At 46.4% G+C, this 24,492-nt stretch overlaps 2 protein-coding genes across 4 annotated transcripts in view; both read right to left on the minus strand.

The window, feature by feature from the left end:
- The window catches only part of TARS2 (threonyl-tRNA synthetase 2, mitochondrial), a 138,777-nt gene extending 136,621 nt beyond the window's left edge, over nt 1-2,156 (minus strand). Inside the window, exon 1 of the mRNA XM_029580687.1 lies at nt 1,741-2,156. The gene's annotated coding sequence lies outside the window, so the exon portion shown is untranslated. The remainder of the gene's footprint in view (nt 1-1,740) is intronic.
- The window catches only part of RPRD2 (regulation of nuclear pre-mRNA domain containing 2), a 146,092-nt gene continuing 123,340 nt past the window's right edge, over nt 1,741-24,492 (minus strand). For 2 of the 3 annotated variants that reach the window (XM_029580678.1, XM_029580677.1), the window contains 5 exons: nt 23,079-23,254; nt 10,021-10,288; nt 8,947-9,285; nt 5,899-6,102; nt 1,741-5,002 (listed from right to left, as the gene is read on the minus strand). In XM_029580678.1, coding sequence (XP_029436538.1) covers nt 2,268-5,002; nt 5,899-6,102; nt 8,947-9,285; nt 10,021-10,288; nt 23,079-23,254 — 3,722 coding nt within the window. In that variant the 3' untranslated portion in view covers nt 1,741-2,267. The remainder of the gene's footprint in view (nt 5,003-5,898; nt 6,103-8,946; nt 9,286-10,020; nt 10,289-23,078; nt 23,255-24,492) is intronic. The other variant, XM_029580679.1, reaches the window with a different exon arrangement.

The raw sequence follows: 24,492 nt of genomic DNA on the forward strand, positions 1-24,492 counted from the left end.
AGCTTTAAACGTTCCTTTAGTGAAGACAGTATTACCTCTGCATCAAAGTGTCACCTACAATATGTCCAAGAGTTCTATGCACAAATTTAAGACTTAGGTTGTGATAGTACGTTAACATTTATTCTCGATAGTGAGGACTATCGTACACACTAGTGATCATATATCAAAGGGAAAAGTGTAGTAATCATCTCACACCTGAAGATGATTAGTGAAGCCACTATGCTATGGGTTCATTTGTTTACTTTCTGGGGCTTTTCTACCATTTCTTTCTTTATGCTCTCTCCAGTGAGCTTCATGTTGCATCAATCAATGATTTCATTGAATTGCAGATGTAGCAATGACAGCAACACAAAAAAATATCATGTCCCATTAAATGTACTGAGCAAATGCCTTTCATCTATCTTACAGGTATGATCTTAAGACTGGACAATCCACCTGGGTAAATCTTATTCTACCAGGCCCTAGTTTTTAGTCAAAATACAGCACAGGGTCTGCTTCTTTTGTAGGAATACATCAAATGCTCATGTGCTCAGTAAACTATTTTTCTCTGTGCTGCCAAGTATCTACTACATATACTGGAATTTTCAGCTTCATGTTTCACAAAAACTGTGAAGAGGAAATCTGCATGTTTTAAAATGAACACAGTTCTTTTTAAAAATAAAAAAGAACATATTAATGTCCTAAACTGAGAAATGTCACTTTTGCACAATAATTCTTTCAATCTTATGCTTTAGCAATGTACTCAATTTACATAACCCTTAGACAATTAGCTAGTCCTCATTGCTTTAATTTAGTGGGAATATATAACTATGTATATATAAGTGACCCATGGACTTCTACTTGCAATAAAATGCTCTATAGATTGGATTATTTGCTGTTTTGCCCTCTGGATATTTTCCCCAAATTCTCACCACAGACACGTGGCTTCAAAACAATATGCTTGGCATGGGAAGCAATGTTTAAAAAGCAAAATTCCAGTTTTAAACACTATCATATGTTCGTGATTAGAAGAAAATGGTGAAATTTGCCACTCCGCTGCATACCATGCTTTTTATGTTGTACCTCTGTAAAGGGTCATGTATTAGTCATAGGACTAGAAAAATAACTTTTGCAAATACAGTCAAAGGTATCCCTTCCCTTCCAGCCCTGGGCAGAAGCTCTCAAAGCCTGCAGGGAATATCCTGGAAGAAACAGATCATATGTGCAGATGTATAAACACATTATACAGTACAAGTATGTATGCATGCGTTGTCTACCCACAAAACATTCTACATGTTCTTTTGTAGGAATACATCAAATGCTCACGCATGCATGTGCATTCTGTATGACCTCCTAGTCACCGTTCCCATGTGTTCATATGTTTACACACACTGAACAAGGGATATATTTAAGGGGTGGGTTTTCTTGGGAAGGGAGAAAATGCAATTAAGAAGCCGATCTAGAGTCATGAAACTCTCATGCTCCGTGAACCACAAGCTGGAACCTATCTTAAGTGGCTGAAGTTGAGAGACCCTCTGTGCAGGCTGATGAAGAGCATTTATTCATGCAGCTGTTCTTCATGTGTAAGAAGGCAAGTGGGAGAGAATGGCTAGAAGAAACCGGTAGTGTAGAAATAAGTATTTAACATTCTTTTTTTTTTTTTTTTTTTTTTTTTTAAACAAAACAAAAAAAAGATCAATGACCAGGAAAAAAAAAAAAAAAAGAGAAGTTGACCTCCCTATTCCTGTCACCATGACTCACCTAGCTGGACAATGGAAAGCACTGTGGTGTTCGAGATATGTCAAGGGCTTCGCAGGCAGAAATCGCTCTGATCAGACATCATTGAGGAAGAGAAAGATAAATGAAATCCCAACCAAAAGGCACAGGAAAGGTTAACTACTCGTCACTGGCTCTGGAATTCATGGACAACTGGTCATCCTTCAACAGCAGCAGGAGGATTTAAAGTATGCAGAGTCCCCCCTTTCCCCTTTTCTTTGACATATGAACAAAAAGGGGAAACAGGAATTTATGTAGAAATTTTATCAGTCAAAATAACATCCCAAACATCACTTGTTTGGTGTAGCCTTTTGGCTACCAAAGGTTATTTTTTCACTTCTTAGTGGCAATACTTCTCAAACATTTTTCTAGATCTATGCCACCTGCATGACTTGGGGGGTGGGGGTAGGGGAGGTGGGGTAGTTCTCAGGGAATTACAAGAAAAATTCCTCTGCATCCACTGTTTTGGAAAAACATTCATAATACCTCCCATTTAGGATTAGGTCTCTGTTTCAATAGCGAGGAGGGTAGAATGGGCGTTTTGGTGAAAAAAATGGAGGTCCCCTGCCAAAAGGGGGCCGTGGCCTTTTTAACCCACGAGATGGGTCTCTGTTTTGGAAATGGTTCCTAGGCCTAAAATCTGGCCGTGGATTTCTCATTAATCCACCCTGATGCATGCTCTCTCTAGGAGGTGGGCCAAGAAGTGAAGGAGGAGGACCACTAAGGGATGGTCCATGTTGATCTCTCAAGTGAATAGGTAGGGTTAGGCCTTCCTGAATTCTACCAAGTGGTGGACAAATGTGGTCTCGTAGAGGAGGCGTCATAAGTTCTCTTGGAGGTCCTGGATGCAAGTTAAAATGCTCATTCATTGCTCCTGGATGCAGAGTATTATGATCCTTTCCAAATGGAATGCCACCATGTTCTAACAGGGGAGGGGGAGAAAATGGAATGCCACCCAGTTCTACAGGTGGGGCTGGTGGTGGAGGAGGAGGGGGAACAGAAAATGGAACTAAACCATGGTCTATGGGAGGGGGGAGAGGAGGGGCAGGAAATGGAATACCACTATGTTCAACAGGAGGAAGAGGGGGCACACCATGAGGCAAAGACAGTGGAGCAGATGTCTCTTTTGAAAAAGGATTAGTGTGATCCACTGGTGGCATATGTGGAGGAACAGGGTGATCCCTGGTAAAAAGACTTCCATGATCTGCTGGTGGGGCAACAGGCAGTCCAGATGGTGGGACAACTTGTTCTCTCTGGAAATGAGTTCCATGATCTATGGGAGGTGCAATAGGTGGTGGTGGAATATGATGGTCAAAAGCACTGCTGAAATTATTTGTTCTGAAATTGCTTACATTTTCCTGAAAGTGTGGTGTATGCTCCTTATATTGGCTTTTAAATCCAGCTATTCCACTGTTTCCACTCGCTGTGGGCAAGTCAGGAGCACTTGCCGGGCCTTTATCAAAAGCATTCCCTGTGTTACTCATCTCAAACCAACCTAATCTACCTCCATCTTGCCCATGTCCTCTATTTCCTTTCCCAAGGACTCTGATAGATTCAACTGTCTGAATCGGTTCTCCTGACAATCTCCTGTTGTTGGAATTATGGTAACCCACAGTTTCTATAGGGGCTCCTTTTTCTTCAGTACTATCAGGCAAGTCTAAACAAGATGAGGATACTCTAGTTTCTATGCGATAATGCTCTTCTTGCAGCTGCTGTTCTTCAGCAGATATTCCAGTCTGACTCAGATTAGATAGCGGCCCTTCATTTGAACTGCCTTTTGGAGTCTGACTAAACTGTTTATCATCAGAAGGCTTACGAGACGCGATTTTAAGCATATTCTTAAACTCAATAGTTGAAGTAGCTGAAATAGCTGAGCTCAGAGGTGTCTCCGAGTTAGATACAGGCGGTCTAACAGGGGTAGCAGAATGAGCAGTCTGAGTAGGGAAAAGTGGTCTACTTGGGACCGAATGAGGGGAGTCTGGAAATTGTTTCTGAGGCAAACCAGAATGTACTAGAGATTTCGACAAACTATTGTGATTGGAGTCAGGTGTGAAAAATGCATCACTCTTACTAGGTGAAGGTGACCTATCTGACCCTCTTTCATTTTCCCTTAGACTGTAATTTCCATACATATCAGGTGATGACAACTGACTACAGCTCTTCTGATCAAGAATAGATCCTATTGATGGAGGAAAAGTAGACTGCACACTAAACTCTTGGGTCTGATGACCAAAACTTGAGAGCAGTGACTGGTATTCTGTTGGATCTAGGTGCTTGCTTGACTTCAAAATAGATTTTGCAGGTTTCTTTTCAAGATTTACCATGGCAGAGGGTGGGGGGCCTGAATAGTCAAAGTCACGATAATCTTCATCCTCTTTAAAAGACGTATCTGGGTAAAATTTTTCCTGTGGCGAGTCCATTAATGAAGAATTTTTTTCCATAGTGTCAGTGGACTGTCCATATGCTGCTGGTGACGAATTTCCCCCTAGACTGAAAGTTCTGTAGGAAGGCACAGAATTACTCAGTTCTTGAGGGTAATCGTCACTTCTGTTCTGAGGTGGCGAACTGGTACTACTAGGTGTAGAAGATCCAGGACTTATTAACTTAGATATTAAAGACATTGTATCAACATTACTTGAAGTTGGTTTATCCATCATTTCATCTTGAGTAGGTGTTCCACTCCTTTCATCACGGACTGGAGTTCCATCCACATTATCCACAGAGGTGCTAGTGGGACCTCGGTGGAAATCAGAAGAATGGCTTTCAGATGGGGTGTTGCTGGATCCCAAACTGCTTAAAATTGGGATATTTAAATTTAAACCACTAAAACCAGGGTTTCCTTTTAAAAAATTGTGAATTTTCATTTCTAGACTAGTTGGAGAGGAGGACTCTGATTCTATCTTGATCTTGGAAACTTCCGATGACTGGCTCATTGAGGTTTCTGTGGATGAAAGGGATGGGCTGGTGAAGCCAAGAGAATTAACTGGCGGTTTGAAACTGGAGCTGGAAAGCCCTGGACTATGAGCCATAGAAGTCTTGCTTACTGAAGTAGAAGAAACTTCTGAAGTAGAGGAATTTGGAGAAAAAGCAAAACTTTTTGGAACGAAGGGTGAAGTATTGGAAGGGACATTTCTCTCTTTCATACTGGAAACCGTGGTGTTTACTGGTGATGTCGAAGTGCTATGTGAAGCAATTCCACTTGACAAAGCCGTGTTTCCAGCCACACTCTGAAGCAAAGATGATAGACCTAAAAAAGATTTAAATCAGATTTTCTTTTTGCTCCTTAAGACAAAACACGCAATCAATTTAATTCCATAAACTGCTGCATGAGTTACATCTTTTCAAAAAGCTTAAACAAAAAAAAAAACTTTAAACATCCCAATTCCTTGTTTACCCAATCGAAAATGACAGAATATCAGAATTTACTTACAGGACATATATATAGTTTATATATATATATATATATATATATATATATACATACATATACACACACACACACACACACACACATTTACTAGATTTGTTCCCTGGTTATCAGCCTTTCCCTAACCTCCCCCCCTCCTCCCTAGTACTTCCTATCATTCTTTTCCTGCATCCATGTGGTCTCTCAATTCTCCCCAGAGCAAAGGCAGCCCCTGTTGCACCCCACTTATTTGTCAATACCAATGGTACTGCACTGTTCAGCAGAAAGTACCAGCATCAGAGTTTTAACTGCAGTCATTTCAAAATGAAGCACCCTGCACCAGCAGAAATGTTGGATGTAGCAGGGACTGGCTCCTTAGGGACAAAGAAGGGTTTGGAGAGACCATGGGGAGAGGTTGGTAGGGAACACTATCAAACGGGGGTGATGGAAGGGGAGAGAGATCTTTTGGAAGTGACAGTAAACCTTACACCTAGTCAGCCCTCATTCAACCCCAGACAGACAGACAAGTGGGTTTTCAAGCCCTGTATTCTTAAGGCAGTAGACCCAGTTACTGCTTTTGAATGCTTCTCAATGTTACCAAAGAGATACTGAAATAAGAAATAGCCATCTTAATTTCCAGAAATTTTCTTGACTTCCAGTTCATTTAGCTATGCAGTAATAAAATTTAACATTCTAACAATAACTCTGGCTGCTGCTTTCACCACTACTAGTAGTACCTTGTAGTCCCGGTGCTGAAGACACCTGGGTTTTGGAAAGTGCTGAAAGGATACTCTCTGGTGTGATCTCGACCTTGGACAGAATGTTGGCCAATGGATTCTGAGAGACAGGAGCTGCTCCCTGAACAGGGGTCTTCAGACCACCAGGAAGAGTTGTAGGGGTTGTTGGTGTCCCAGGGGAAGGTCTAGAGGCAGGACTCACCCCTGAGTTAGATGAATTTAGCATAACTCAGATATGCAGTTCTGAAGTTATTGTTCTATGTATATTTAAGCAAATTAACATGATAAATTCTGAGATATTTTTCAACCAGAGTTAAGCCTGAAAATAAAGTCTCCTTATATTTCAGATTTCTAGAAACAGAAAATATTGCCCAAAATGTTGCCAATATTATCTACATTTATATACAATAAAAAAGTATCAACTTAATAATGTTTAACAACCTTTATTTTCACACAGTCAAGTGAACCAACACTGCCCCAACACAAATTTATAGAAAAATTGGTTATTACCTGCTCATTTTCATTCGTGGAATAGCACAGATTAGTCCAGACTCCTGGGTTTTGTATGGAGGCAGAGAATAAAAACATTTTTCACTGCTACATAACCGAGAGTTCCACCTGCAGTCCTTCAGCAGTGTTCTAAACCCAAGCCAAGATGAAAGCAACTCCAAAACTTAACTCCCCTTCTAACTCGAGAAGCCTCCAATTGGAGCCAAAGGTCCCTCTTAAGGATTGGGTTGCTGTGTGAAAAACTTTTTGGTTTCATTACCCTGTGAGCACTACTTTCTTTGATGCAAAAAGCCTATCAATTTTATGCTCACAGCAACCCAATCCTTAGAACAATGGAGCAGCATGCACACACTTTCATATATACTCTTATACTCATTCACACGCATATATGCTCATTCTAAAATACACACACATTCACTTCTCAGACTCTCATGCATAATCACTCAATTTTCTGCCTCTTACACACACACACACATACACACACACACACACACACCCCCTCAGTAACTGCAAACCCTTCACTGCCAAACAGTTTGAGAAGAAACACAAACCTCTCAGGACTCAAAACAGCAGCCTGAGAAACCAAGACTCTAAACAGTAGAATACTGAAGAAAGAACAAAATACATATATGTAATGCACATTTGCAAATATAACATACGCCAATCACTAAAAATTCAAAATACATTTTTTTTTTTTACCTTTGTTGTCTGATCTTATTTTTCTAATTGGTCCCAGGCTATTTTTTTCCCTTGTCCCCTTCCTTGGTCTTTTTTTCTTTTCTCCACCTGTCTTCTTCCCTTCCTCCCTCCAGCCATACCCACACACTGGCAGTCACACACAGACTGACACCCAGCCACACACATACTCAGGCTCTCAAACCCCACCCTCCACACATACAGCCTCTCACCCACCCACAAAAACACACACAAGTGCTCATCCACCCACAGGCTCTCACCCTCTCCTTCATATCGAAAGGCAAGCACCCAAATATACACCCCCCACCCACAGGATCTCACCCAGCCACACATACACACATAGCTTTTCATCCACTCACCCCCATACATACAGCCTCTCTCACACCCAAGAGCATTTCACCCACCCAGGTAGTCATCCACAAATTGCTCCCCCCTCCCCCCCCCCTTGGATCTTACTTCTCGCCTGCGACCGAAGAACCTGTTTGCCTTGGAATTCTGACGCATAGCCATCAAGTCCAGCTAAGAGATCCCCACCTGGCCCATATGAGATCCATGGCCTCTGTGGACAGTTTCCACTCCCAGAATCAAACTCCTGCTGGCTGAGATAATCCACCTGGACATTGTCCACTTCGGCCACATGAGTCGCCAGCACTGCCAAGTGCTGTTCCACCCAAACAAAAAGCTTCTGGGCCACCTTAGACACCATGAGACTCTTTGTTCCGCCTTGATGACTGATATATGCTACTGTCGTCACATTGTCCAACAAGACTCACACTACACGATCTTGCACTCGTGGAAGAAAAGAAAGCAATGCCATGTGCACTGCTCTCTCTAAATGTTCAATAGACCATAATGCTTTCTCTGCCGACCACAGATCTTGGGTCGCCTGTCCATGGCAAACGGCACCCCACTCTTCAGGCTGGCATTGGGGATCACTACCACCCAGTTCGGAACCTACAATTCCACTCCGCTCTCCAGACTCGGACGAGAAATCCATCATGGGAGACTGGACCTGGAACTCCCCTGAAATCGTAATAGAAGCTGAAATTCCTATGACTGCAAACTCCACCTGGACAGGAGCACCAACTGAAGAGGCTGCATATGAGCGGAAGTCCACGGTACTAAATCCAGCCTAGATGCCATAGAACCCAGAATCTGCAAATAATCCCAGATCCTTGGTACCCAAAGACTCAGTTGACGGACCTGGGCTTACAACTTTGTCACCCTGCCTAAAGTGAGGAGAAATTTCCCTACCCTGGTGTCGAACCGATCCCCAGATACTCCAGCGATTGGGAAGGAACCAAAGGGCTCTTTTTCAGATTCACCACCCAACCCAAAGTCCGCAACTTCTGTATGACCTGCTGAACCAACTGTAGACACCTGGACTCCGACACTGCCCGAATGAGCCAATAAGGGTGAACTAAGACTGCAGGTTTTACATGTCTAACATCTGCTGGAGACAGAGAAATACTGAGGGACAACAGGTGGCACTTTAGGTTATGTAGCAGAAAAGTGTTTATTCTCTGCCTCCATCTGCTGGTAGGAATGCAATACCCAGGCATCTGGACTGATCTAGAGTATGAAGAGGAACCTACTTTTTTACCAGTAAATTAGGCAAACATGACTAAACGGGGGGGGGGGGGGGGAGAGACATGTACCATACAGCACCCTCTACCTTTGTTTTTGCAGAATGCCTTCTTTTACCAGATATTTTAAAGCTACAGGTATAAAAAAAAACCCAAAACAAAAACATAACACACTGTGCATCATAAAACCAAATATTACCTCTTTAGGTAAGGAAAATACCAGGAAATGCTTAACACTAGAATTTAGGAGACCAACCTGTATTTTTCATGACTGATGTTAAGCTGCTGAGAATTGAGCTGATCTTGGCCAGGTCCACATTTGCCAGGTTTGGCAATGGAAGCGACGTGGAAGGGATAGTTGTGCCTGTACTTGGCGTCTTTGCAGGAGTGGGAGTGGGGGGAGTGGGAGGGGTGGGAGAAGGAGGGGTAGGAGGCGTAGGAATGGGAGTGGGAGGGGAGGCCGTAGCGCTAAGAGGCGATGCCACAGAAGTAGTAGTTGGTGTTACAGAGGCAGACTGCACTGTATTTGGGACACTGTCAGTAGTCTTTGTTGAGGATGATGTAGAAACCACCTGTTTCTCTTTCCTCTCCTCCACTATTTCAATTAAAAAAAATAGGAAAGGACAAAAACAAGCATTTTACACTTATTTAGATTAGGACTAGCAATATATTAGATTTAGAAAGGATAATTCCACGAGTGGGCCCAGTGGCAGTTCTCTGCCCTGCAGAGGACATGGGTTTCACTTCCATGTCAGGCTTTCCGCTCCCCAGGTTGGTCAGAGCTGAGGATGCTGCAAAAGCAACATTTACAGCACCAGGGTGGGGAGGGAGTCTCAGTAATCAAACAACGGTAACAACCCATTATTGCTGGGTTGTGGAAAGAGTAAAGTTTTGACCAAGGACTCTTGCTGCCTTGTAGTGATGAAAGTACTGGGGCTCAAGCAGTGAATGGTGCTTAGCCACAATCAGGGAGCCATGCATAGCTCACCCAATTCAAGCTGCTCCAAGACAGAATGGGAACTGTGCTGGCTCAAAATGACAGAGCCATGCAGGTATCCCTTAAACATGGCAGTCACTTAGGCTCCCTTCTTCCACCAGAACCTCATCAAAGCCCAAGTGTTTATTGTCCCACCATTGCTGCCATGGCTGTACTGATCTTAGCGAGGTTCCAACTAAGCTGGAAACCCAATGCAGCATAAGGAACTTCTGGGTAAAAAAAACAAAATTAGAAAAATAAAGCCAATATCTAATTTCTTCATAGTTGACTAGTGACTCCCAATAGTCAGAGAATGACAATTTCTGAGGTATTGGTGCATTCCTTACAACATACCAATGATTTTTGACAAGTCATCATCTACATCAGAGAGCTCCATGTCCTCCACATCCCGATTGTCCTTCGCAGGTTCTGGTGTCACAGATGCAGGGGATAAGGAGTCTTCTTCACCCATCCCCGGGAAAGGAGACTCTGAACCAGTTGGGGAGGGAGCATCCATACTTGGGGAAGGAAGAGGGGATTCCTCTGGATCAGGAAGAGTTGACTTCAGCTGGTCTAGCTTTTTCTTTAGATTGCTAACTCTGTTAGCAAATGTTTTATAAGCCTAAAGATAAAGAAAACACTGTCTGTCTCCTGAGTAACAAACTGTGAGTCAGTGGAACAGTTTATGAAAGAGAACCATCCTGACTGAACACAGATTATACAACTGTATGCATTTAGCATTTCTAGAACCATTTTATCTTGTACGGAGAAATTACTACTTACCTGATAATTTCCTTCCCTTTAGTGAAGGGTAGGTCAATCCCAAGCGAGTTATGTACCTCTGCCAGCAGATGGAGACGGAGCAAAAGCTCACATCATGACTATATAGCAACGCCCGGACATCAGCCCACTAGTATTCTCTGGAAAAGCCAAACTGTGGACAAACCTATTAAAAACTTAAACATTATTAATAAGCAACCATTCATGCTTCTCAACCAACAGGAATACTCAGTTCAGCCAAAAGAAGGAACATATCTAGCAAACTAAAAGGTAGAGAAGTCACTTACCAGTTATCAGCGAAGAGTAGGAATCATACTCTGCATCGCTTGCCCTAAGAAGCCTAACCACAAAATCCAAATCTGACAGCAAAGGGCAGGTCTGGGATTGACCAACCTATCACTAAAGGAAATTATCAGGTAAGTAGTAATTTCTCCTTCCTTAGTGTTTGGGTAGGTCAATCCCAATGAGTGGGATGTACAAAAGCTTATCCCGAAAATGGCAAAGGTGGGGAAGACTGCCAGCGGTCCAGTCAAAACCACCCATGCACAAGTGGCGTCCTCCTTAGTCCTAACATCCAAGCGGTAAAGCTTGAGGAAGGTATGCAAAGGTGACTGAGTCACCACTCGGCATTTTTCAGCAGGCGACAACAAACAAAGCTCTGCCCACAATACCACCTAAGCCATCGTGGAATACGGTCTAATCTACTTCGTTAAGGCAACCTCAGCAACCACATAGGTTGCTGTAATTACCTACTTAACCAGTGGGCAATTGTCTGCATCGCTGGTGCTCCCTGCTTACCTCCTCTTTGGAGCACAAATAGGCGATTAGACTTCCGAACAGTCTTAATCATCTCCAAATAGCGCAGTAAATGATGCTAGACATCCAAGGAGCGCAAAAGGTGGTATTTGGCTTCATTTCTGTTCCTGCCCAAGGCATGCAGAGATAAGGAAAATTGGTTCTTATCTGCTAATCTTCATTCCTGTAGTACCACAGATCAGTCCAGACTCCTGGGTTTTGCCTCCCTGCCAGCAGATGGAGACAGAGAAAGTTTCACTGACACTGTACATAACCCAGTGTGCCACCTGCATTCCATCAGTATTGACTTGATGACAGCAACAACCATAAATTTCTAAGCAAGCTTCTAAGCAAACATGTTCCCCTCCATCGAGCCGGAAGAAGGTGAAGTTGACCAAAAAGACAATGGAAAACTTGCCTCCCAAATTTAATATAAGCAATCAGCATTGAAAACCTCCAAAAACTCTGCACTATACACAAAGCAACAGTATGAGCAGCAGACTCTCTCCCCTAGTAAATGGGTGAGTTTCTGGACTGATCTGTAGTACAGGAATGAAAATTAGCAGGCAAGGACCAATTTTCCTTTCCCTGTATGTACCCAGATCAATCCAGACTCCTGGGATGTACCTAAGCTCCCCTTAACTCGGGTGGGACGGAGAGTTCCGCTCATAGAACACTCTCACTAAAGCACATGGAAGCCGGAGCTCCGACATCCAAGCAATCATGCCTAGCAAAAATGGGCAATGACTTCCCAGTATCCTCCCAGCAAATTTCATGCAGAGACCCGTGATGTGACTCAGCCCAAGAAGTTGCCTGCCAAGTGTGCCCCTAAATCCTTGGCAGTAGGTGCCCTTTAGAAATGTAAGTCAACTCGATCACTTCCTTCAGCCACTACAAAATTGTAGCCTTAGAAGACTTATTTCTCTTCTTTGGACCACTCCACAGTACAAAGAAGTGATACGATCCACAAAGAGTTGATGCACAATCTATAGAATCATAAGTGACCTTTAGATACCTATATAATTTATTTATTTATTTATTTAACAGTTTTATATACCGACCTTCATAGTAAATAACCATATCGGATCGGTTTACAATTAACAAGAATAAAACTGGGGTAACTATTCAAGTAAACGAAAGATAAACAGTAGGTAGGAATGAGTCAAAAGTTACAATCAACAGGGAAGAGAACTTGGAAGCTTGCAACAAGCTGGAATGCATGCCTCCAACCTAAGAGCCTAAGCTCCTCCATGTGAGGCATAGAGGAATCCAAATCCATAAAAGCTGGAAGCTGAATTGTCTAACTAAGATGGAACACTAAGACTACCTCAGGCAGAAAAGAAGGCACCATACATAAAGATACCCCCGAATCAGACATCCGCAGGTAGCGATCTTGACATGACAGCGCCTGGAGCTCTGAAATTGTCCTGGCTGAACAAATAGACACCAAGAAAGCTACTAAGAGTCAAGTCATTAACCGTAGCTCTCTTTAGTGATTCAAACCGAGCCTCACACAATCCTCTAAGGACTAGATTCAGATTCCAAGAAGGACAAATGTTCCGCACCTGAGGACACAAGTTCTTAGCTCTCTGAAGGAACCATATAATATCCGGATGTGCAGACAGAGGATATCCTTGGCACCTTACCCTGGAGACAACCCAGTGTTGCTAACTGGACGCTCAGAGAGTTAAAGGCCAGTCCCTTCACCAGAACCTTTCTGTAGAAAAGCCACCATAGCCAGAACAGAATGAGGCTGCACTCTGTCAACAGCGGACCAAGATTTGAAGATTCTCCAAATTTGAACATACGTTAAGGATGTAGAAGGTCAAGAACGTAGGTGGTCACCTAGCCTACAATAAGGTGGAAATTACCACTTCGGAATAACCCCTCCATCTCGGTCTCCTCTCAGAAGCGAAGCCATGAGATAGAAGTGAGCTGCCTGACCCAAACATATTGGGTCCAGGTGAAAAAAACAGTAGACCAATGTCCGAACCTCAGAGGCCTGTCTAGGCCATGTTGATCAGATCTGGGAAGCATGTTTGATGTGGCCACACAGGAGCTACCAGGATCACGTTGCCCAGATGTCTCTCTATCACCATAATCCCTTGTCCACCAGAGGCCACGTAGGGACGACAAAGAAGAATCCCTCATGTCCACGGCAGTACCAGAGATCAGATTCTTTTGTACTGTGTTCTCTTCAGTGGCTGTAAAACCACGACGCCTTGGTATTCTCTTTGGTCAGGATATTCCCACCTTCCGTGAATGAGACACATCGCTGCCTCAGACAGCTCCTATTCCAAAGGGTCTAACTTTCTCCAGCTGATAAAATCTGCCTGAATGGTGCTCATTCCAGTGATGTGAGATGCTGCCAGCCACTCCAAGTGCTGTTCTGCCCAAAGAATCAACTCCTGGGCCTCTCAAGCCGCTGCCTGATTCTTGGTTCCACCTTGAAAGCTGATGTAGTCCATCGTCGAATACTGGATGGCCATGTAAACTTGGCAGACGGGCAAGCAACACAAAATGCACCGCTCTCGTCTCTAACCGATTGATAGGCCATGAAGCTTTGCGTTGACTGATCTTGCAACACCGCCCTCCATTCAGAGAGGCTTGCATTGATGGTGACAATCATTCAATTCAGAATCTCCAATTCCGTACCATGCTCAAGATTGGTGCGAGTAAGCACCACAAAAGACCGTCTCTGGCTTCCCCCTTCTAATGGAAGAGGAAGATGAAATTCTTCCAATAACAGATTCCAGTGGACAGAATGCTTAATTTAACATTGACTTCCGGCCACACTAAGCATGTTCAGGGTCTAAGCCAACAAACTCAGCAAGACATCGCGTGAAAAAATGTCTCCATCTGCTGGAAGGGAGGCAAAACCCAGCAGTCTGGACTGATCCGGCTACATACAGGGAACTGTGTGTTCTGTCGGCTCGCACTTAAAATTTTATGCGCACAGATTTCAGGTACCCTAGGTGGAATGCGGCGAGGCGCACACACAGCCCATGTGCCCGGCTTTACCTGTATTCTGTACTTAGTAGTCTGTGCACCTATGTACGTGTTTGACATTATACGCGCCTCCGTACCAACATTCTATGGAGGGCAATACGGCACGCACAAAGACGTGCGCAAGATGGCACCACCGCGGCCTAGCACATGATGTGCCAACCAAGCCTAAAGCAGGGCCTAGCCCACTGGAGGGGGGAGGGGGGGGGCTCAACCTGCTCGGAAGCCCACTTCCCCTTACCCCAACGGGATCGGGAACGTCGTCGGTACAGTGCACCAGACAAGGATACCAGAGGAAATCTTACCGAAACCCCTCCAAATATCTCTGAATCAGGAAGTAAATTTTTTTTTTTTTTTTTTTTTTTTTTTTTACTTACCTGGGCTCAGCGCTTACAGCTGAGAACAGACAATCTCTGGCTGCAAGGGGAGAGGGCTTTGGCTGTCACCGCCACGCTTGGCCTCTTGCACCTGCTGCCTTTCAGCTGCTTAAGCAGCAAAGTCCATAACAGAAACCAGCTACCGGACCAAGACTTAAGGGATCTCAGAAATCACCTCAGGAATTCTAAACTAGGGGAGGGACTTTTAGGTTTCACCGCAGGAGAACAGGGCTCAATCTTTTTCCAATTTAAATGTAGAATTTCTCTTTCCAAAAGGTACAGCAATCTAAATAGGGAGAGGGACATCCACCATCTGCTGGAGACTGAGAAATACTGAAGGGCTAAGGTCACTGCAGGGTTGTATCTAGGGTGATGTCAGCTTTGAAATCTGACTCCGTCAACATCTGCTGCCAGAGGAGCATAACCCATTGGACCTGAGTCCATCTGACTACATGCTAGGAAAGGAAAATTGTTTCTTACCTGCTAATTTTCGTTCCTGTAGTACCACTGATCAGTCCAGACTCCTGGGGTTTTGCCTCCCCTCCAGCAGATGGAGACAGAAAAAGACTTTGCAGACTCTGTCCTATACCCCTGAGGTGCCACCTAGTGTCTGCCAGTATTATACTGTACCCAAGCAGAAATTAGAAAAACCATAACGGCAACTATAAAACCACTTCCCCCTGAGAAACAGAGGAAATGAAAACACCTGAAACCTTATGAATGAATGAATGAACAACATGCCCAAAACCTTTCCCTGAAAAGGGGGGCATTCAATAAAACTTGCAGAAAAATTGATCAGCTACCGGCCAAGCGGACTCTCCATTTTCCCCCGGGTGGACGTCTGGACTGATCCGTGGTACTACAGGAATGAAAATTAGCAGGTAAGAACCAATTTTCCTTTCCCTGTACGTACCCGGATCAGTTCAGACTCCTGGGATGTACCAAAGCTTTCCTAACCAGGGTGGGACTGAGAGAGTCCTGCTCAGAGTACACTGGCTCCAAAAGAATTGGGCTCTGGGGCCCGGACATCCAGTCGATAATGTCTGGCAAAGGTATGACGTCCAACTGTCTTAACTTCCCTAGACTCGGAAGTAGAAAGATCTAGGCCCACCAAGGATGGGAGCGCCACTGTCTGATTCAAATGAAAAGAGGACACTACAGAAGAAAGGAGGGAACCGTTCGTAAAGAAACTTCTTCGTTAGAAATCCTTAAGAAGGGCTCCTGACAAGATACGGCCTATAGCTCCGAAACATGCAGCGCTGATACGATAAGCCATGAGGAAAACTACCTTCAACGTCAGATCTTTCAAGGTTGCCCGCATCAGGGGCTTGAAAGGCGCATTACAAAAGGGCATGGAGAACCAGGTTGAGCTTCCACGAAGGACAGGGGCTCCGTCTGCTGGAGACAGAAAAATACTGGCAGACACTAGGTGGCACCTCAGGGGTATAGGACAGAGTCCGCGAAGTCTTTTTCTGTCTCCATCTGCTGGAGGGGAGGCAAAACCCAGGAGTCTGGACTGATCTGGGTACGTACAGGTAACCCCCCCTTTTTTTTTTTAAACTTTAAAAGTGTAAGGACACTTCCCTTGAAGATGGGCAGCAGGCTCCGGACATCCTCCTGGGGGTGAGGGAACTGGCCCCACCAGTTATATAACCCTAGTGGCAAAAGGACCAAGCCAAATAAGGGTCCCCAACCCCCTGCTCGTCCACCTCAGGACCAGAAAGGGATGGTCCCACAAGTACCTGCCAACCTTGTGGGAGGAAATCTTCTTTCCTTTTCCCTCTCTTACTATTATATATATATATTTTTTAACTAGTTTTCAGACTGCAGGTTTTGCACTTCTACCATTGACTGGAGACAGAGAAATACTGAGGGACTTCAGGTGGCACACCAGGTTATGTGGCAGTGTCAGTAAAACTGTCTCCATCTGCTTAAGGGAGGCAAAACCCAGGAGTCTGTACTGATCTGGGTATGTACAGGGAATTCCAATTATATTATATCATCTGTCTGTTGAAATTATAAATCACTGAGATATGAGAGAATTGGGTGATCTATAAATGTAAAAATAAATTACAACATTATGAAAGTGTGTCTTATCAGCTAGAAAAATGAGATCATATCTCTCAAAAGAGTGAGCTTTTCAGACAGCTCAAGGACAACAGAACGCAATGCAGAGTGACAGCTGGCAAATTTACATTCCAGTGCCTCAAATTTATAAAGAAAAGGAAAATTAGTTCTTACCTGTTAATTTTTGTTCCTGTAGTACCACGGATCAGTCCAGACCATGGGTTGAGCCTCCTGTCCAGCAGGTGGAGACAGACCAAAACTGAAAGGGTATCCTATATGAGGACAGAGCCTACCCTGTAGCCCTTCAGTATAACCATTGTCAAAGCAGAGAAATAAACACCATGGAACAAGCAAGTAACAGAAGAACTCGAGCAAACAACAAGAGAACTCTGAAAATTGGAAACAAGAGAAAACAGCAAATGAACTCTGTGCATGTACTCTTGCATAAATGCCCAAAATCATCTCATAGATGCTTCCGGTGCCTCCTATTAAGGAACACATAGAACAGAAAAGAACAATGTAGGATACTGCATTGGAGGAATAGTATAAGGATCTTCAAGTGGAAAGGAAGACAAGAAAGGGAAGGGCGCCTGGACTGATCCTTGGTACTACAGGAACGAAAATTAACAGGTAAGAACTAATTTTCCTTTCCCTGAACATACCCGGATCAGTCCAGACCATGGGATGTACCAAAGCTTCCCTAGACAGGGTGGGGGACCTTGACAGTCCCGCTCAAAGTACCTGCCGCCCAAAGGAATCAAAGACTGGTGCCTGAACATCAAGGCGGTAATGTCGAGCAAAAATATTCAGAGACTTCCAAGTAGCTGCCCTGCATATCTCCAGCAGGGAGACAGACTGGCTTTCTGCCCAGGAAGCTGCCTGAGAACGCAAGGAATCGGCCTTAAGGCCCTCCGGGACCGGACGTCCCTGACAGATGTAAGCCGACGAGATCGCTTCCTTCAACCAGCAAGATATCGTAGTCAGAGGCCTGTCTGCCCCGATTGGGGCCACTCCATAAGATAAAGAGATGATCCGATACTCGAAAGTCATTAGTCACCTCCAGATAACACATACGAACGAGTTTCACATCCAGATGGCGGAGATCATCCCCGCCAGGGCTCGCAATGTCCGTAGGAGAAAACGCGGGGAGCTCCACCGACTGATTGACATGAAATGAAGACACAACCTTTGGAAGGAATGATGGGACCGTCTTAAGAGAGACCCCGGAGTCCGAGAAACGTAAGAAGGGCTCGCGGCAAGACAACGCTTGGATCTCAGACACCCGTCTAGCGGAGCAAATAGAAACCAGAAACACAGCCTTAAGCATCAAGTCCTTAAGTGTAGAACGGCAAAGGGGATCAAAAGGAGCCTGACAGAGGGCCCAAAGGACCAGATTGAAACTCCACAAGGGACAAGTGGGACGCAATGGCGGCTTCAAATGTTTAACCCCTTTGAGAAAACGGACAATATCCGGATGAGACGCAACCGCGTAGCCTTCGAGGCTTCCCAAGAGAGAACCCAGGGCAGACAACTGTATACGGAGTGAGCCAAAGGAGAGACCCTTAGAGAGGCCACGCTGGAGAAAAGAGGACTAGCGAGACTGGAGCCGAACGTGTCGTAACGCCCGCTTCCTCAAAGACCAGCTCGAAAACCTTCCAGACCCGGACATAGGCGAGGGAAGTAGAAGTTTTGCGAGCCCGCAAAATAGTGGAGAGGACATCCTCAGCATATCCCCCTCCTTCTCAGCCTTCACCATTCAAAAGCCAAGCCGCAAGACAAAAGCGATCCGCCTGGTCGAAAAATACGGTACCTTGGCGGAGAAGGTATTGAAGATGGCAGAGGAGAAGGGGACAGTCCGACGCGAGGTTGACTAGGTCCGCGAACCACGGCCTGCGAAGCCACTCGGAAGCTACAAGAATGACCGGACCACTGTGAAGCTCTATCCGTCTGAGCACTTTCCCTGTGAGGGGCCAAGGAGGAAATACGTAGAGAAGAAAGTCGTGCGGCCACGGAAGGGGCCAGAGCATCCACCCCTTCCGAACAGTGTTCCCTCCAGTGGCTGAAGAACTGGGGAGCCTTGGCATTGTTCAGAGTTGCCATCAAGTCCAGGTGCGGGGGACCCCACCTGCTGATGATTAGGGCCATGGCGTCAGACAACTCCCACTCGCCTGGATCCAGACGTTGTCGACTCAAGAAGTCGGCTTGAACATTCTCATTGCCCTCAATGTGAGAAGCTGCGAGGCAGTCCAAATGTCGCTCCGCCCACGTGAGAAGCCGACTTGCTTCGAGGGCCACCAGTCAACTCCTGGTGCCCCCCTGGCGATTGATGTATGCCACAGTGGTAGAGTTGTCCGAGAGCACAGGGACCGCTCGTCGCCGAAGTAGTGGGAGAAATGCCTTGAGTGCCAGGAGAACCGCACAAGTCTCCAGGCGGTTGATGTGCCAGAGAGACTGAGTTGGGGACCAGTGTCCTTGCATGGTCTGGTACTGGCAAACCACTCCCCAACCGGAAAGGCTGGCATCCGTTGTGACTACCATCCACTGCAGGGTCCGAAGGGACATTCCACGAAGGAGGTGCTTGAAAGAAAGTCACCATTGTAAGACGCTGATGGTAGAGTCGGAAAGCGGGAGCTGCACCTGAAACTGTTCCGATACCAGCTGCCAACGGGTCAGCAAAGCCCTCTGTAAAGGACGCATATGTGCAAATGCCCAGGGGACCAAGTCGATCGTGGAAGCCATGGTCCCCAGGACCCGCAGATAATCCCACGCTGTGGGAAGAGGCATGGAGAAGAAGCTCTGAACCTGATCCATCAGCTTGAAAGCTCTCGAATCCGACAGAAAATCCTTGCTGACGCGGGTATCGAAGCGAGCCCCCAGGAACTCCAAGACCTGGGTCGGGTGGAGATTGCTCTTGGAAAAACTGACGATCAATCCCAGGGACGAGAGAAGAACAAGTATTTGGTCCACCGCCTGGCGGCATAGGGTCTCCGACTTGGCCCGGATTAACCAATAGTCCAAGTATGGGTGAACCAGCACACCGTCCTTCCGAAGGGCTACCGCCACCACCACCTTGGTAAATGTACGTGGTGCCGTGGCGAGACAGAAGGGCAGGGCCCGGAACTGGATGTGTTGGCCCAGGATGTGGAACCTGAGAAATCTCTGATGTTCGGGACGGATCAGTATGTACAGGTAGGCCTCCATCAGATCGAGTGAGGCCAGAAATTCTCCGGGATGGACCACCGCTATCACTGCCCGAAGGGTTTCCATCCGGAAATGGGGCACCTTGAGAGCCCGGTTGACCCTCTTGAGACCCAGGTTGGGACGGAAAGAGTCGTCCTTCTTTGGGACCACAAAGTAGATGGAATATTGGCCTGCGCCATGTTCTGCCACCGGGACCGGGAGGATGGCCCCCAGCCTCTGGAGCCTGGTAAAAAGTCTGAGTCACAGCGGCCCGCTTCCGGTGGCTGGACGGAGAAACCATGTACAGGTCCGGGATGTCGCGAGCAAACTCTAAGTCGTAGCCTTTGTCTATGGTTTCGAGGACCCATTTGTCCAATGTGATTTTGGCCCATTCCTCCATGAACAGAGACAAATGACCACCTAAGTTGGGAACGGAGGGATGGACTGATGGATTTTCATTGGGAGGTGGGCTTGGGCACAGGACGATGGGGAGCGGCATCTCGGAAGGGCCGACGGCCTCGAAAGGACTGGGGCCAAGACTGGGACCTAGAGGAATTTCCCCTAGAGAAGGCGCCCCTTGCTCTTGGTTGATATCTACGTTGGCCCTGGAAGCAGGTACGAGTAGGGAAGAAGGATCTAGCCTGTTTTGGGCGGTCCTCAGGCAACTTATGAACCTTGTTTTCCCCCAAGGATTTAATAAGCTGCTCCAGATCCTACCTTTGAAAGGGAGAGTTCCCAGCTGTGCCTTGGATGACGAATCAGCCACCCAGTGGTGGAGCCAGAGGAGCTGTCTGGCCGAGACTGCCGAAGCCATCGCCTTCGCCTGCACCCGGAACAAGTCGTATAGGGCATCCGCCCCATAAGCTATAGTGCCTTCTAACCTGTTAGCCTCCTCTGCCTCTGCAAACGGGAGGTCTTGGGTGCCGAGTAATTGTTGGACCCACCTAAGGCTTGCCCGCTGCATGAGACTGCTGCAAATCGACGCCCGAACACCCAAGGCCAGGATTTCAAAAATGCGCTTGAGATGGAATTCCAGCTTACGATCTTGGACATCCCTCAAGGCTGTAGCCCCCACCACTGGGATGGTGATATGTTTAGTGACCGCCGTCACAAAAGAGTCACCTTAGGCATTTTCAATAAATCTAAACACTCCTCCGGGAGGGGATAAAGCTTTTCCATGGCCCTCCCGATCCGAAGACCCGACTCAGGGCCTGCCATTCCCTGAGGAGCATTAGTTTGTGCATAGGGTGGAAGGGAAAGGAGCACGGCAGAGCCGTAAGCCCCGCCAAACTGGGTCTGAGGAAGCTGGCATCGCCGCCGAAAACTCGTCCACGGGGGGACAGTCAATCCCCAATTCCTGAGAGATGAAGGGGAGAAGAGGCTCCAATTCCTCCCTTCGGAAGAGGTGGAGAACCCGGGGGGGATCCCCCTCCAGGGAGAGGGGCATCAGCCAAATCCGGGTCCTGATCCGGGTCCTGGGCAGGCAGGGGGGCCCGGTGGGGGAGATGGAGGGGCCCCCGGATCCACGTGAACCCGAATCGACCCCTGCCCATCCGGAGCTGCAGGGGAGGGAGGAACAGAGAGCCGTGGGGGGGGGGGGGGAGGGTCCACTTCCTCTTGTAAACTTGCCAAATAAGATTTGTGCAGTAAAAGCACAAAATCAGTTGAAAAACGGGGTCTAGCGCCCCCCCCGGGGGGGGGGGGTTTGGGGGGATGGGTCAGGACCTGCAAGAGGAGAGTGCGCAGGACTCAAATCGGGCGGGGCTCTGGAAAAAAAAAAATCAGGTCCTGTGGCTCAGGCTGCTCTGAAAAAGAAGCAGCCGAAAAACCTAAAATGGCCACCGTTCCCGCGGTTTGACAGCCCGGGAACAGCGCGGCTAAGCGTTTAGAAAGCCTGGATCGGGTTTCCTGAGGGCATCGGGGACTCTGAGGAACCTTTCTCCCCCCCCCCCCCCCGGCAAACAGCGAGAACAAAGTCCCTCCTGAGAGAGACGCAAGGAGGAATCCCTACAAGCCAGACAGAGTGGGGATCGTGGCATGGCCCCGAAGTGGAGGAGGAGGAGCAGCACAAAATCAGCTGGGCTACCGGGGCTGAAGGAGCGGAGGCAGAGACTGAACTCTGCACGCTCCTAAACTCTCTCAGAGGCTGCAGAACTTTACAAGTAATGTAGAGAACTTTCTCTATATATATTTATTTTTTATTTTATTTTTTTTACAAAACAGGGGGGGAAAGAATCCATGCAGGCAGCCTTAGAAAAAATCATCCCAGTGAAGGGAGAAAATTATGGAGGGAGAGAGAGAGAAATGCTGAACAGGGGGAGTGACTGGCACCACCAATTTCCACCCCTGCAGCAGAGGACCACCGGGAATAGGGAGCCTAGGCTATATAAAACAAAGGGCAAAGCCCCCCTAGGCTCCCACAAGAGAAAGGAGACAGGGACTGTCTCCTGTGAACGTGATCCACAAAGTTCAAACAAACTCCCTTTTTTTTTTTTTTAAATCAAAGGATAAATACTTGCTTGATCCAAACAGCGTTAGAAGTAAAGGTAGAAAGAATCCCCAAAAGGGACAAAGAATAAGGCAAACAGGGAACCACAGGGTGAGCTGTTCCACCTGATGGAGACAAATACTGAAGGGCTGCAGGGTAGGCTCTGTCCTGATATAGGATACCCTTTCAGTTTTGGTCTGTCTCCACCTGCTGAGCAGGAGGCTCAACCCATGGTCTGGACTGATCCGGGTACGTACAGGGAATGTGAATGATTTATAATTTCTGGTAAGTTTAGTAAGTTGCTTAAGTACTCATGCATTTTTTTGCTTACTGAAATCAGGAATGGTAGTCTGGATAACACAGCTGCCCAGACCGAGTCAGGAGGAGATGTTTTGTAGACATGGTTTATAAGGATGATGAAAATTAAGTTGCATCTCTACATATTGTTAAAACTGTGATGACGACCAGTGACACATGAGATGCACAAGTTTCACCGGGGAGTAATAAAGCAAATCTGTACGTGGCTCCAGTATGCAAAAGACAGAAAGCACTAGAAAACCTTCCAAGTTCAGATTTGTCTCTTTGGGATCACAGAAATGTGTGTGTATGGTGAATTGATTCATGCCATTTGGCCAGTACCTTGGTGGTAATCCATACATGTGAGTAGTTTAAAATATAATTGCCAAATCCCATTCCCCAATGGGATGCTATGTACTTACATTTGCTACCACCTTAACCTCTTTATACTGAGCCTCATAGAATATTCCAGCATTCTCAAGGGTCTCCATTAAAGACGGACCATTCTTCACTTGCTTGTCTAAACCATTTACAAACTCCTCAAGCTTGGCACTTGCTTCTTCAAAATCTTTGGAGAACTTCTTCCCCCCTGCTTTATCTGAAAGGTACAGCATATTAAAATAATCAGGTGATAAACACATCACAATCTCTCAGATAGCAAAGTTGCTCACCTGTAACAGGTGTTCTAGGACAGCAGAATGTTAGTCCTCACATATGGGTGACATTATCAGATGAAGCCTGGCACAGGAAACTTTGACTGGCACACTGAGAATGCCCAGCATGCCACTATCCACACGGGGTCTCTCTTCAGTCTCACAAGTAGATTACGAAAAAATAAAACAAACTAGGAGAACCCAACTCCACGGGGTGGCAGGCGGGTTTCCTGAGGACTAACATCCTGCTGTCCTAGGAGAACACTTGCTACAGGTAAGCAACTTTGCTTTCTCCTAGAACATGCAGCATGGTTGTCCTCACATATGGGTGAATCCCTGGCTACAGACTGGACCCAAAAACCAATGAGACCAACAGACACCAAACTAGGTGCCAACGGACACAACGACAAAGGTGCTGGTGGTCACAGAGGGGACAGTCTGAACCCAAAATGCAGGCCTTAGGCAGGAAGAGTTGAGTTCACAGTTGAAAAAGATTCCTGAGGACAGACTGGCCGAACCTGCTATCCCGGTGGCTGTCCCTGTCCAGACAATAATGAGCTGCAAAGGTGTGGCGAGAACTCCATGTCACAGCCTTGCAGATCTCTCCCATTCGAACTGCAAGCAGGTGAGTCACCGAAGTTGCCATGGCTGTAACCGAATGAGCTGCAATGTGAAACCCTCCCCCCCCCCCCCCAGCTGCAGTCCCGCCTGGTCATAGCAGAAGGAGATGCAATCCGCTAGCCAGATGGAAAAAGTCTGCTTAGTCACAGCCACCACCAACCTGTTGGAGTCAAAAGAAACAAAGCGCCTATGGCCTGCTGTCCGGTCCAGGTAGAAAACTAAGACCTTCTTACAATCCAGTGTGTGCAGCACCTTTTCCCCTTGGTTGGAATGAAGCCTAGGGAAGAAAGTAGGCAGGACGATGGATTGGTTAAGATGGAAATCTGTCACCACTTTCGGCAGGAACCTAGGATGGGTATGTACAACCACCCTGTCATGGAAAAATCTTGTGTAGGGCGGATAAGTCACCAAGGCGTGCAGCTCATCGACTCTGCACACAGACATGATTGCCACCAAGAATATGACCTTCCAAGTCAAATACTTGAGTGTCGAGGAGTGCAGCGGCTCAAACGGTGGTTTCATCAGCCGAGCAAACACTACATTAAGGTCCCAGGACACCACT

Source organism: Rhinatrema bivittatum, chromosome 16 (assembly GCF_901001135.1).
Source record: "Rhinatrema bivittatum chromosome 16, aRhiBiv1.1, whole genome shotgun sequence".
Lineage (NCBI taxonomy): Eukaryota > Metazoa > Chordata > Amphibia > Gymnophiona > Rhinatrematidae > Rhinatrema > Rhinatrema bivittatum.